Source organism: Antennarius striatus, chromosome 7 (assembly GCF_040054535.1).
Source record: "Antennarius striatus isolate MH-2024 chromosome 7, ASM4005453v1, whole genome shotgun sequence".
NCBI classification, from domain to species: domain Eukaryota; kingdom Metazoa; phylum Chordata; class Actinopteri; order Lophiiformes; family Antennariidae; genus Antennarius; species Antennarius striatus.
Window position 1 is genome coordinate 10,373,142 of NC_090782.1, and position 14,541 is coordinate 10,387,682.

Below are 14,541 nucleotides of genomic sequence, written 5' to 3' on the forward strand. Positions count from 1 at the left end.
AAAACAGTACATTTCCTGAAAGACGACTCTTGAACTCCGTTGAACTGCCGAGTGAGTCAATGACTGTTTACTAACAAGTTTTTACTATTAAGTTCACATTAATTTTTATAGTGACAAGATGTCACTGTACATGTACAAACTATGGATAAAAGAGAGTCTTGACTATTTTTGTTCAAGAAACTCACAATCGAACAAACATGTGAGGAGACATTTAAGAAGCCAATTAGTCTTTCTATGTTTTTTGAAAAACTGATTCAAAGAAACAAATTTATTGATTAACTTTATTGAACCATCATTTAATATACGGCAATTTTCAGTCAGGTCAACCCATGTTTATGTACTGTATATCACAAATAGATATGAAGTAGTTGTCTGAAATAAGACAGGCAATCTGAACCCAAATTTGTTTCTTTGCATTTGGAATCTGATTCCAGTTCTAAGCTCTACCATAAAGGCTACATCTCCACACATACACAAGATAATTTTAAACTTACTAAGGGGAATAAATTTAAATCAGTCTCACTTACCTAGGAAATGCATTCATCACGAACACTTTAAAACACTTGCAATTTTGGATTATGTTATATTAGAACCAAAAAAGATTCAATTGGTGAATCAAATGCATCTTTTTTTCCATTAAAGAACATCTCCTATAAAACTAAGGACACTGCAGCACTTAATGCACAATAGTTTTTATTAAAGAAGTTATACCTCAAAAAAAATTTGAAAACAATTTTTTCCTAAAGTACCATTATTAATACTCTATTTATATATCGCTTGATTCTACAGACTCAAAGCACCTTACCATGTTTTCGTCCTTCATTCACTACATTCATACTGGATGACGGAAACATTGCAGCCAATCCCCACCAACAGCCTCTCTGACTACCAACCGGACCATTCACACACCAGTGGGTTCAGTGAGAGACTCAATGGTGTGTGAATGAAGGAGGCGTCTTGTCCAAGGACAACAACATACCTGGGGGGAGCACGATTCAAATTGACAATCCTACAGCTATTTACATGCAATATTTCTTATGAGATTAATTGTCAGGATAAATAGAATAACTGATCACTAAATGAAAAAAAAAACTAAAAAAAAACTACTGCAGTCCTTGTACAATTCAACACAAAAAGCTCTGATGTATATTTTTATGTGAAAACAAGCCTTAACCAACTATTCCCACTAGATCATGTCATAGCTCAAATTTCAGTACAAGTGAAATAGGATTTTTGGTCATTCAAATCTTTGTATACAATTTACAAAAGTGAAATTATGAAGTCACATTTTTTTAGAGACTGCTTGTAAGAAAAAGCATTTTCCCAATCAAAATCTTTGAATGAGTCACTGTCCAAATGTCTTATTTGTGAGGGGGAAAGCAGGACAATTATGTCTCCCAATAACTTCAATAGTTCTAATCAATGTGCTGACTAGCTAAACCAGACACCGCATTTCAAAACATGGATTCACAAACAAGGTTATTGTATATATGGGGCAGCGATTTGATTTGGGCATCAGTCAGTCAGAATAAGCAAGTTCCCAGACAAGTGCACACCTCTGCCATTGACAAACAGAACCTTAAATTAATCCCAAATTGATGTGACCAAATGATGCCATCTACATTATAACCAAACGCATCTTACAAGAGCCCAGTCACAAAATGGTAATGGAAGTGAAAAAAGTTCTGGACAACTTCTAGATTTCAGCTGTACCCCAAATCAAAATGCATGAATGAACCAACTTTTGCTCATCCTTGGGGTTACTCAAGCCAGTGCCAACTTCAAATCCATATGATCAATGTTCTCCCGCTTACATAAAAATCACAGCACTGAGCAGCAATCAGATCAAGGCCACAGCAGCGAACAAATGTAGATTCTACATGACCATAAGTTAGGACACTACTAGACCCTTTTGTTTGACTAAGTGCCCGTTTTTTTTTTCATTTCAACCTAAAAAGTAAAGCAAGATGATGTATACATCTCACTCGATGGATAGATGTGCCCCTTTCCTATCCATTCCACTTTATGCGGCTGACTTTATATGGCAGTAAACACCAGGCTTATCCACAGATATCCACTCCAGACAAAAAAAAGTGCAGCTTCCCAGCTAGTTTTACTGAGCACCAACATTAACAGATCATTTTTGAATCAAGACAAGAAACCAATTTCTCATTAGATATCATTTCAATCACCTTGAAGGTATAATTTAACACATTTTAAAAACCTGGCTGAAGTCAATCATGTGAGGAATCAGGCCATTTCTGAAATTTCCTTATACTGTACCAAACTTCTGATAGCTGTAATGATGTTAGTCTGCAATTGTAACAAAAAACAGCAGTTACCTCTATCAACAAGTGAAAATTAGTCTGGCATGGCCTCTTCTCTGGAGAATAGGCTAGTCAGTTTCCACTTATGTTAATGTTTTTGAAAAACAAGAAACCAAGAGAATGGTGTTTGACATGAAGCAGGCTTAATTAAGCAACGCCCCCCCCCCCTTATCTAAACCATGTTTTACAGGCAAATAAAAATATGATAATGTTGAATGACTACCGAAGAGTGCTAATGAGCAGAGCAGCTGACGGTTCGAAAAAACAAACTCATACCACGCTGGATAATTTATAAAATTCAGAAAGTCCAGGATTTTGACCGTTCATCACATGACTTAATCTGGAGACAACTGGGTTTCTGACCTTAAAACATTGATCAATAGCCAGAGACAGTGAGTGTATCAAGTCAAACTGTTGTGCCAGTAGGAATTTATCTAATACAACTTAAGGCAAAAGATACACCAACGCCAAAATAGATCCAGGACCAATAGTTATATGCTGGGAAAGTTATGTAGAGAAGACAATTGCTACCATCTTGTCATCGGTCCATGAATCGGTCAAAAGGCTTTCATAAAAGCCTTGGAGGTTTTTCAAGGACCAAGAGGGCAGCCAAAATTGACAATGTGTGATCTAACCATCAGCTGAGGATGTGACAAAGCTTTCCAGATTAATTTAAAATCTCAAGTCTATGGTTGCTCCTAGCTCTGCCAGCTGCCCTTAGACACATAAAACCCACCTCGTTTCCATACAATACAGCAAATGTAGTGGTTACTGTGAAGCTCTACAACAGATTTGCAAGGCAAACATTTGCTATACAGTAATCAACTTGGGCGACACGCAGGTGTTGATCCATGTCAATGTAGGACCTGTGTAGGATGTTTGAAACCGTCAAAATGATGCATTCAGGCTTACCAAGCAGCAGAAGCTTCAGCTCCCTTCTTGAATCTCTCTTGTCACGCCGAAGTTGTTTCTCGATCTCCGAGTTGATTCGTTTGGATTCCTTCGCCTCCTCGCTCAGGCAGCAAGCCATCATGGGGTCTAAAGTCATCACCGCATGAGCTGAAAAGTCTATCTGACAGGGGGGGCTGAACAATACCTCTCACTAGCAAGGAATTAAATGGAAACCCTTTCTAAGCAAGTCGATTTTCAACTAATTTTATACAGACGCCTGCAAGTGAGCTGGCTGCAGAATCTGACCCTGCTAGCTGGTGAAAAACTGCTAGCAAGTGTCAAATATTTGACAGTTTCGTCAAAGTCTTCGTATAAACCTTAAGGCTACAAGGACCCAAGACTGTTCTACAGGAAAATTTCAATGCAACATGCCCGCAAAGATTTTAAATGACTGCTAACGGTGCGATTAACCACTTCACTAGATGCATTTTCCGAGCTGAAATTAGTTCGGGTAACGTTAAATCGATGACTAGCTAAAGGATGCTAACGTTTTAATCAAGCTAACGTCACAAGCTGGTGGATTATCAGTGTACACACAATTTCTATCATTTGACTGGTAGCTGGTTAGCCTATATGCACAATTTAAATATCCGCTTTTTATGTCAAACTACTAACCTGGGTCCCAGGGATATTGGGACACTAGTGTCAGTCTGCCAATGCCACATTTGAACAATCGCTGTTCTGGTTGCAGAGCTCAAGCCTAGCCTCCCCGAAACCAAGCCTGTCCGCCCGCGCCTTGGTAATGAACGCCCGTTCATCCAACGACACTCCACGAATAGACTGGCTGTACCATCGTATCAACAACTTGACTAACAAACCCGTTCAATATGACCCTCGCTTTATAATTGCGGTCAAAGCACTTACTCTCTTGCAGACCTGCCTGTGTCCAGTGCAGCTAAACGGGATGGCTACTCGTTAGCTAGCTAGGCTAGGTTAGCTAGCCATCCCTGGAAATGCAGCCAACTGGCCAAAAACCAGAAAACTCAAACTGACAAAGGACCGTCATACATTTAAACAATATTCCCCAACACACCTCACCAGGACCAAAATGTCAAAGTATAAAAACGACTAAAAGTCAATCAAATTGGACCCTTGTAGTCCGTGCATATTACCGCTCCTGGTATTTTTTCCTGGTAGTGGCGGTGAGGGCTCGTTCTCGCCCACTCCTCAGCTCCGGTGTGGCGGTGCTGTTGACGTCGCCCTTAAAAAGAATGATTGACGAAGGGAGAGCGAATTAAAAACCACCTCATGGGCGTTTCCATCCTGACTTCATTGGAGCGCTAACTTTCCAAGTTTGCTTGAGGAGAAGTGTTCCCGTCGGAGGCGCGCCCGCTGCTGCGAGGAAAGCGGCTGACATTCACAGCTGGGCCGGCAACGCCCATCTCCTGTTAAAGACCACCACATCCTCAGTGTGTGTGTGCGCGCTTCCTGACGGACAGCTGTCATTTTCTACTGGTCCGTAATGCTTCACAAGTTCATCTCTAACCATATTCAGACACATGTCACCGACAGCAATGAGAAAGAAACTGGTCATTAAGTACAGTATTTGCACTTGTGTTCTTTCCATGTCGTGTTAATGCACATTTGTTTTCCACACTTCACGGAGACATGTCCGTTTTCATGTTTTTTTGTTTTTGTTTTTAAAAAACAATTTTTTAAAACAAAATAGGTAAATGAAAGAACTCATAAAGGTTGGAAAACTCAGCACCTTATTCCAGTCGTTTAAAACAACCTCCTTGACCAGCTGAACTGTAAAAACAAATTGCATTGTTGCATCAATACTAACATAATGTACTGTATACCCTAAATATATGTCACACACAGAGATGTTTTATGAGTACAGTATAAAACTGTTTCTAAGAAAGGTAGGATACCCTTAAAAATGTAAATAAAAACAGCAATGTGCAAATTTTAAACCTCCATATGTAACTAGCACAAAGAGAACATTTTAAATTTTACAAAAGAGAAATATAAATTTTATCATCAGGGTCATACCTATTCTTCTAAAAGCACTCTGTAAGTGTTGGAGAAATGAGGGAAACAACTGCTGGAACCCATGATTTGACCCAACTGATTTTACATACTTTATTATAGCTCTTATTTGGAACCTTTTAATATTTTAACATCAAAGCCGTCAAAAAAATTTTCACTGACAGAGAGCAAAAAGATATTACAATTTCTTGAGTAAATATTTACTCCATGTACATTATATACTTGAGCTAAGAATAAAACCAAGATTCCAGTGAAATTGCATTTCAAGCACATGAATTACAAAATTGTGTTTGCCCCCCTCTAAAACTCTCAGTTCCTTTGAGGCCCTGAACAGTCAAAATGGATTTTTTTTCAACTACTTTTTTGTTCATTTAACTTTTTTTTTTTTACCTTACAAAATTTCTTGTCATCACATTTCCATTTTAGTGTCTATTTCTCATTACTCCTCTAGAGGTAGCACACATCTACTGTCTGTCCTCCACCTGCAGTTGTTCTGGGAATAGCTGAAGCCATGGATATGGCTGGTAAATGACTATGGTTATATTTGTGGTTAAATCTATGGTGCTGAGGAGATGCCAGTTGGACTAGTCCTACTTATATATGTCATTAAACTACAACTAAGCCACAGAGGATTAGTAGCTATGATGTGATACACTTTGCACCAGCATATAGATTTAGTGCATACTTTCAAATCTGGGTAAATTCATGTCACAGCCCTCAAAAACGGACACATACTGAGTCAAAACAACAAAAGCCATGCTACAGTAATGCCTGATTATTTTTCAAACAAAATAAATATTGCATATTCTTGTAAAATTACAATACAAACGTGGTCATTGTATTATCAACAAATTTCTCTAGATTTCTAGTATGTAAATTGTCTGTATCCTGTAGTTTGTCTTGTAATTTAATATTTAAATACAGTACTGTATGTATATTATAGTCTCTCACGCACACACACACACACACACACAGACACACACACACACACACACGCACACACGCACATATATAGGTCACAACCCACACAAAAAGTATTAAACACACATACTTAAATGTATAGTTATTTATAGCTCATACAAAAGCCTTTGTTGGTAGGAACAGCTAAAAGATGCCTCCTGTATGGAGAAACTAGCTGATTGCATTGCTCAGGTGTTTTTGTACCATTGTTCCACGCAGATCTTGAAGGTTCTGTGGACTTCTTCTATGAACGCCAATATGTAGGTCTTTTCATTGTATCAAGCAGATACAACTCAAAAGCCCGAGAGTAGGCAGATGCAGAATCAAAGTTTGGATTTAATTCAAAAGTAGAGCTCAGAATACCAGGTGATCAGTTCAAACAGGCAAAAAAAATCAGATGAGGGACAATCAGGTGACAGGCAGAATCAGTACAAGGTAGTCAGGTACTCTAATCAGCTAACAGAGTGCAGGGAACTGAAGCCTGAGCAGAGCATATCGAGGGTGGAGACTGATTGGAAATCGGTTGCAGGTGGCTGAGGAAACAGAGGTGACGGTGATAAACTTGAATGAGTGCAAAAAGGTGGAAAAGGCTCTGAAATGATGAAGATATTACTGCCTGTTAACCGCTTAAGATAAATAAAATTATAAATAAACTTAACCATTGTCAGAGAGAGGTCACGAAACGTAGATTTTATACTGGATTCAAGTCAGGTTATTAGCTGGGACATTATAGCAGCTGTATTTTCTTTCTCTGTAACCAAAGTGACACTTTCCTCGGCTGTGTGATTGGGATCATTGTCTTGCTCTCCCCTTTTAATTACGCCAAAAGTTTTAACCAGAACATACGGGCGAGGTCTCCTTTTACCATTAAAGCCCATGTTTGTGGAACAGTTGCATGAGGATCTGAGGAAAGCAGAGAATGTGGACATTTTTACAAGCAAACTCAAGACCTACTTTTTTAACTTGGCTTTTAACTAAAAATGTATTTTTAATTATTATTTTACACCATTTAGTCAGGCTCTTAATTGAATTTTATTTATTTATTTTTATATTTTTAGTTTGGCCACTAACTTTATTTTGTTTGTGTCAATACTTTTATTTACTGAATTTTAATCTATAAAGTCATCTTTTTTCTCCATATCGATTAACTTCTCTCTGGTGTTCCCTAACTTCAAAGTGATGCACGTAGCTTTTCTTCTATGTCCTTAACTCCTTAGTGTTTTTAAATTTGTGTGTGTGTTGGGGAAAAGGAGGTGTATTTCTTGTGTCTATTGTTTGTTGTATTGTTTTTATGTAAAGTACCTTTGGCTGCTCATTTGGTATGAAAAGCCCTTTATAAATAACGTTTGATTAATGGATTGATTGCTGAAATGTCCACCCTCGTTTCATTTTATTTTTTGTATTTATTTTTATTTAACCTTTATTTAACCAGGTAAGTCCATTGAGAACCAATTCTCATTCACAATGATGACCTTGGTATAACCCATACTGAAAGACAGCAGATCCGCTGTCCCCCACATTCACACCTATGGTCAATTTATAATCTCCAGTTCACTATGTTGCATGGTTTTGGAGGGAACCCACGCAGACATGTGGAGATCATGCAAACTCCTCGCAGAAAGGCCCTCAGTCTACCCCACCATTCTTTTTGTGAGGCTGCAGCGCTACCTACTGAGCCACTATGCTCATCTTCATCATTGTGGTGGGTGGCAGCAGATTTTTATCAAGAATATCTTGGTATGTTTTTCCATTCATACTTCCTTCAAATATGATGTTTACCGGCGCAATATGTAGAAATAACATGATGTTCCTGCCTCCTAACATCACTGTTGGTATGGTGTTCTTGCAGTACTATTTGAGCTCCAAAAATGGTGTGTATCATGGCATCCAAAGAGTCCAATTTTGGTCTCATCTGACCAAACTGTATTCTCCCAGTATTCCTTTTTCTCCCACCAATTGTCATCAACGGAAAAGAACCATGACATGGGAAACCAGGAGTTGCTAGTGTTGGTGTTAGCGTTATAAGAATGGAGACACTGATTCGAGGGGGCATGTCATTGTTCCATCGCATGGACTGATCATAAAAACCTTTCTCTTCAACTACAACCGCAACTACTGTCCTGGGTCCAGAAACATAAAGCTAGCTGCCCTCTATCAACAGGTCAGAGCAGCTCAATGGAATGTCCAGCAGGGGGTCCAGAACCCAATGAGACCATCCAACGGCAGAGGGGGGTCCAGTCAATTGACTGTTTGTTCCTCTTCCTCCTCTAGTTAGGTTCCCTGTTCTCCAATAGGTACCCTCATTGTAGGTTACCTGCCACCCACGGTTTCACAGGACCCTGGCCTTCCTGCAAAAGTTCTAGGCCTTCTGTATCTGCAGATACCCAGGAATTTGTTAATCATGCTCCATCTGTGCCCACAGTAAGTCTGCTCCATTCTCCAGCTGGCCCCCTCCATCCTTTATTTCTCACTGCCCCTGTTCACACATAGCAATGGACTTTGTACCTCAACTGCCCCACCATTCTAATCATAGTTGATAGGTTCTCCAAGTTGGTTCATTACTCATAACCAGTGTTTTCCATTTGCCTGGTATTCCCCAGGACATTGTCTCTTACGAAGGTTCCTAGTTCGCCTCCCGGATATATAAGTTGTTTTGTCAGGCACCTTGGGCCTCGGTCAGGCTCTCCTCTGGCTATCATCCAGACGGAGTGGACTAACCAGAACCTAGCGGCATCTCTCTGATGTACGGCGTCTTACAACCCGGCCTCCTCTTCCACCCACCTGCATTAGGTTGAGTATGTCCACAACTTGCAGGTTAGCTCTGCTATAGGTATGTCACCTTTCATGGTTGCTACTGGTTTCCAGCCACCCCTGTCAGAAGTTGGAAATGGTGATTCTGTCTCTCCAGGCTCACTAGGAGTGGCAATAAGTGCAGGCTACCCTTATAAGGACAGTTGCCCACACTAGTGGATTATCACTGAACCCCTGAATCCAACTACGAGGTAGGACTGAAGGTCTGGCTGTCTTCATGAAACCTTCCCCTGCAAATTGAGTCCCGCAAAATGCCTACCTGCCCATGGTTGCAGCCAGTGCCTCAGCTCTCAAATATTCTTTTCCTGTTTTCTGGATTTTTTTTTCATACTCTGACTTATACCATGCTCTGACTTCTCATGCTATTTTCACCTGTGCCTTTATGTTCAACATTTCATCAATAAAAACTAAAATTCCTACTTATGTTTATTGCGGCCTCAGCTGGTCCAGAACTTAAATCAACCCATAACAGGTTAAAATGTGTCTATAATTGTATGTAAATAAATTGCGAATAAATTATACTATATAGTGCGTGTGTGTGTGTGTGTGTGTGGGTGTGTGTGTGTGTGTGTGTGTGTGTGTGTGTGTGTGTGTGTGTGCGTGTATGTGTCTATGCATATACAGTACATGTGTGTGTAGATGTATAATTTCCAAAGAACCCTAACATATAGAGAGGAGGAAGATTTAGCTACTGACCTTCCAATAAGTTTATCTCCTGATCCAGATGTGTTTCTTTATCAGTGCTGCTCTGAACATCTGTGTCAAAAGGCTGTGCATGTTGTAGTATCTTATTTTCTCATACCTTTATAAACTTATGCCTGAGCAGCACGGCTGTGTGTGCACCTGCACCACAGCTACTTCCAACACAATACTTACTACATTACATCATAATACAGGACAAACTTTTAGAAACAAAAAACCTTTTTTAACTTTTAGGATATTATTTTCCTCAGTTTTGTTCCGTGGAGCTTTTAGTGGTTTCTAAGTTATTGTTACTGATGCATCAAAATGAGTCACCATTTTAATGCTATATCCAGGAAAAGTGAAGGAAAGTTTCGCCGTTGAGGGATTTCATTTGCAATATTACATCATATTATGAAATCTTCATCATTTAGTCACTGGAGCAATCATATTAATTAAATGGAGTAAAGGTAGAAATCTATCTATGTAGTCTCCAAAAATGTATCATAATAGAAAATAGGAAATGATCAAGTAAATCCCGAATACTGTACCTCATAATTTTATTTAAGTGTGATACTTGAACAACTTTGGTGAATTACTTTCAAACACTGAATAAAAATGCGAAGATGAAAGTGTTTGATTGCAGTCCTGCTCTCTACGTATTAATTTGTACAAGCCTGAAGAGAACCTTTAAATCACTAAGTGTCTAATTTGGTTCATGACTCAGTAGTCATGCTTTCATCCACCTTCTACTGCTTATCTGGAGTCACGCTGTCAGTAATTTGTCTTCTCTGAAACAAAACTACGTAACCTCCAGTGTGGCAAAAAAAGTCACAACTTCCTATGTGTAAATTATTTCATGTGAATGAAGTGCAGGGTAATACCATTGAGCTAAGTGACATCTTGTGGGCATGTGGTATAGTCACGGGAGTGTGAGGTTCAAGTAGACAGACACTTAAGAAGTGGTTTAACGAGTTTCATGAGTCACACAAAAGCCCTCAGACATAATTTCTGTGTTTGATCTATGTTACACTACTTTAAATTTCTGCAAACCAGTAAGTTGTGCCTTTCATTCCTGGACTGAAAGGACACCCAGATTGAATGCAGAGGTTCAAAAGTCCTTGAAATCTTCATTTAAAGACATTCATTTAGATGCACAAAGCGTAGACGTTTATGAGGAAGGTAGTTACAAATTAGAGTTGTCTCGTGAATGGTAGTGTCACTATGTTCTGCAGCTCATATTACAAATTCTCTCAATGTAACGCCTAAGAGTGAAGAGCATCCTGTGTCAACAAACACTCACCTGGTATGCTCGTTATGAGCAGGTAAGTCTCCAGCCATGACTCATCAGATTATCATCTGACCTGCTCACATATCAGTGGAATTTAACTCAGGCAGTGTCTCATGCCCCAAACTCACAATCATGTCTTCTGACTCTTTCTCTCACATATCATTAAATAAAACAAAGTTCTCTTTTTATGCACCTAGTCTCCTCTCTTTTGCCATTTAATTCAATTTGCTTTTACCTGTATGTTGAGATTCTCAATCTACAATTCATATTTGCGTAAAACAGGGCCAAAAGATTCATATTCAGTTTTTGAAAATAACCTTTAAAATGTTTTTTGTGGTTTTTAAAGTTTACTTCATGAAAAATGTTAAATCACTTTAAATTATTCTCATTTCAAAAAACACACTGCGCTTCAAAGTCTTGTCTGAATTTTTTTTTCACTTCACTTCACAATTACTGCAGTCTCCATCATCTCCACTATCAGAGTCCAACAACAGCAGATTAATCATTGATAATCCCATCTCCTCTTCACACTCTGCCTCCTCTCTGTGCTACTGTGGCTGTCAGACTCACAGAGCTGCTCTAAATGTACGTTGTGTTTTCCATATTTTTCAAGGGTTCACTTCTTGCCATCAGGTGAATGTCTAACTCATAAACTCACTTCCTATAACTGGAAGGACAAGGCAGGAACTCTCCTGTTACAGTAAGGCCACACCCATTTGCTATTTCTTTCTTTCTTTAGATACTTTTACAAACTCGTGGTGTGTCAAGGATGTCTTATGTTTTGTGTTGACTGAGAAGCTTGTGTTTGCTCATTGGTTGGTTTAATTTATGTATATTTTGTTTAGTTTTATTTATTACTATTATTTCTTTTTGAATGTGAATTCCTTGTGAGTGAATCTCTTTTGGATTTTGAGTGTGATTATTATTTATTTTTGTGTGTGAATAATCATGTTTTTAAAAATCTTTCTTTCTTTACTCCTTTCTTTCTAGTTTGCAATATTACGGTAGCAATAATAATACACTGAAATGAAGATGCAACCTGCATGTTTTTTAATATTAGCTATATTTTTATGAAATTTTGAACACGTATTTAAATTCACAAAACTACCACTAATTTAAAATGAAAATATACAAATGCATCTCCTCAAATTGGGGTAAGTGTTTGTCTTACGTAACTCTTTACATGACTTACCTCAACTATGAAAAACACACACAGACCGATACAAGACGAGACACAAAACAGTAGAAATATTGTATCTCAAAGGGGTCTTTGCAGAGAAATAGTGCCATTATGAAACTAAATTAATCAACTTCAGAATGCATGTAATATACACATAATATACTTGTATTTTAAACCTTTGTTGCAGGAAATACAACACTAATAAGACCCCTCCATAAACACCTGCTCTTTCGCCTCACCTTGTTTCCATGGCAATGTGGAGCTCAGGTGATCTCAATATCTATGAGACTATGAAAACCTTGACCAACTGGTTCTACTACCTGAGACAAACATCTACAAAACAGCAGAGGAGGAGTGATGAAACACCTATTTCACATCATTATCTTCTTGAAAAACACCAGGAAGGTGACAAATCACTTCCTGCCATGTAATAAACTGTTATAGACCTCAGTAATGAGTTTATACAGAGTTTGTTGTATTTATATGTATGTTAAGCATGCTTTTGTAACAGCTACGTAATTTGCTGTAATTTTTTTCATAACCTGATGAAAGTTGGAGATTTTAATATATATTGCAATCTAATTTTTTGTGCTATAGGCCAGGGGAGACCAGAGACAGTTCTAACGTGGGAGGACAGTAATGCTTAGAGATAGTTGAATTGTTTGTAAAACTACATTAGACACACATACATTTACCAGCAGTAGCACTTATTGTTATGTAGCTGGACATAAACATATTATTAGTTATTGTAATGTAATTGATTTCACGTAAAATTTCTCGAAGGATTTGGAAATTTTGAAGAACGATTTAATATGTACATGTACATATACACATAATATACTTGTATTTTAAACCTTTGTTGCAGGAAATACAACACTAATAATACCCCTCCACATATTATTACATCACATATTATTACATCACATATTTGATATGTATGTATGTATGTATGTATGTATGTATGTATGTATGTATGTATGTATGTATGTATGTATGTATGTATGTATCTGTCTGTCTGTCTGTCTGTCTGTCTGTCTGTCTGTCAGTCTATCTATCTATCTATCTATCTATCTATCTATCTATCTATCTATCTATCTATCTATCTATCTATCTATCTATCTATCTATCTATCTATCTATCTATCTATCTATCTATCTATCTATCTCACATTCTTTTTTCGCAATGCAGTGTTGGAAAAAGTAAATCATAATTACATAAACAGATTAATATATTCACTATCACATGATAAATCACTTTCATTTTGAATAATTGATGGATAAATTATGTCGACTACTTGTATATTTTTCTAACATGTCATGACAGTCATTCCTAACAACCTTCAATGGTTTTTGTCTTATTGTGATTATTATTTCCAAATGACATTGCCAGTAAAGTATCTCCCTTACACTTAGAGGAAGAATTTAAAAAAAAAAAAAAATACTTAGAGCAACTCACTGTGTGAATGTGTGAGCAACGTCTGTGTGAATATGGTATTTCTGCAGTAAGTTTTAAAAAGAAGCAGGTCAACCGTGTACGATCCGAAACAAGCAGTCGAAACTTTATCCGTGCGCACAGCGCGCTCATTCATACCGCAGTCAAATGACACGGACTAACACATACCAACTTCCTTTGTTGACCTTTTCAAAATATTTTTTTCTTTATATAACTGGTCGTAAAAGACACGTTACTTCCAAAAACAAACATTTAAAAGTGTGAGGATGACTGCCTTTTCTTTTTATGCTCCAAGATTACAATCTCATTTTATCATACGTTGGAGATTTCACGTCAGTATCTGAACATGACGCACATCATATAAGATCTTGCCACACGTAAAAGGTGTCATGTCAAATTTGCTGTCAGATGGTTGTGTGCATTTTCATCCTTGTACATTTTGTTATATTTATTGATGCCATCCCTTACTGTTGAGCATCTTATTTATTTACCAACAAAGTGCGGAGTAGTGGTCGAGGACATGAAGGTAGTTGGTGTGAGAGGAGAGGATGCAGAAGACAGGGTTAGATGGAGGCGATCGGTGACCCCTGAAGGGAAAAGCTGAAAGGAAATGAAGAAGAAGGGGGTGAAACTGTGCCGCATGAATTCAACTTTTAACGCACAATTAATCCAACCTCAATCAATCTAATCTTCATCTAATTGAAATGTTTTACATTCCTGTGATTTTATCCATACATATTCTGTATTTTCTTTTGATTAGCCTCTCCGTAAAATAGAAACATCGCACTCTTACTTTGTAAAGCACACATGCGTTAACTTCCGACACAGTTGCGCTTTTTTTTTTTGCCGCGTTCTCGCCGCTGCGCGTCCTTCTAAGAGCTTTCCTGTCGGAGTGT

The 14,541-nt window shown here is 38.0% G+C and overlaps 1 protein-coding gene across 5 annotated transcripts in view; it reads right to left on the minus strand.

Moving 5' to 3' along the window:
- LOC137598462 (guanine nucleotide-binding protein subunit alpha-11-like) overlaps positions 1 to 4,508 on the minus strand; it is a 30,780-nt gene extending 26,272 nt beyond the window's left edge. For 2 of the 5 annotated variants that reach the window (XM_068318632.1, XM_068318631.1), the window contains exon 1: positions 3,240 to 4,502. In XM_068318632.1, the coding sequence (XP_068174733.1) occupies positions 3,240 to 3,375 (136 nt within the window). In that variant the 5' untranslated portion in view covers positions 3,376 to 4,502. Of the gene's footprint in view, positions 1 to 3,239 lie in introns of all 5 variants that reach the window. The other 3 variants (XM_068318629.1, XM_068318630.1, XM_068318628.1) reach the window with 3 other exon arrangements.
- Positions 4,509 to 14,541: the final 10,033 nt, after the last annotated feature.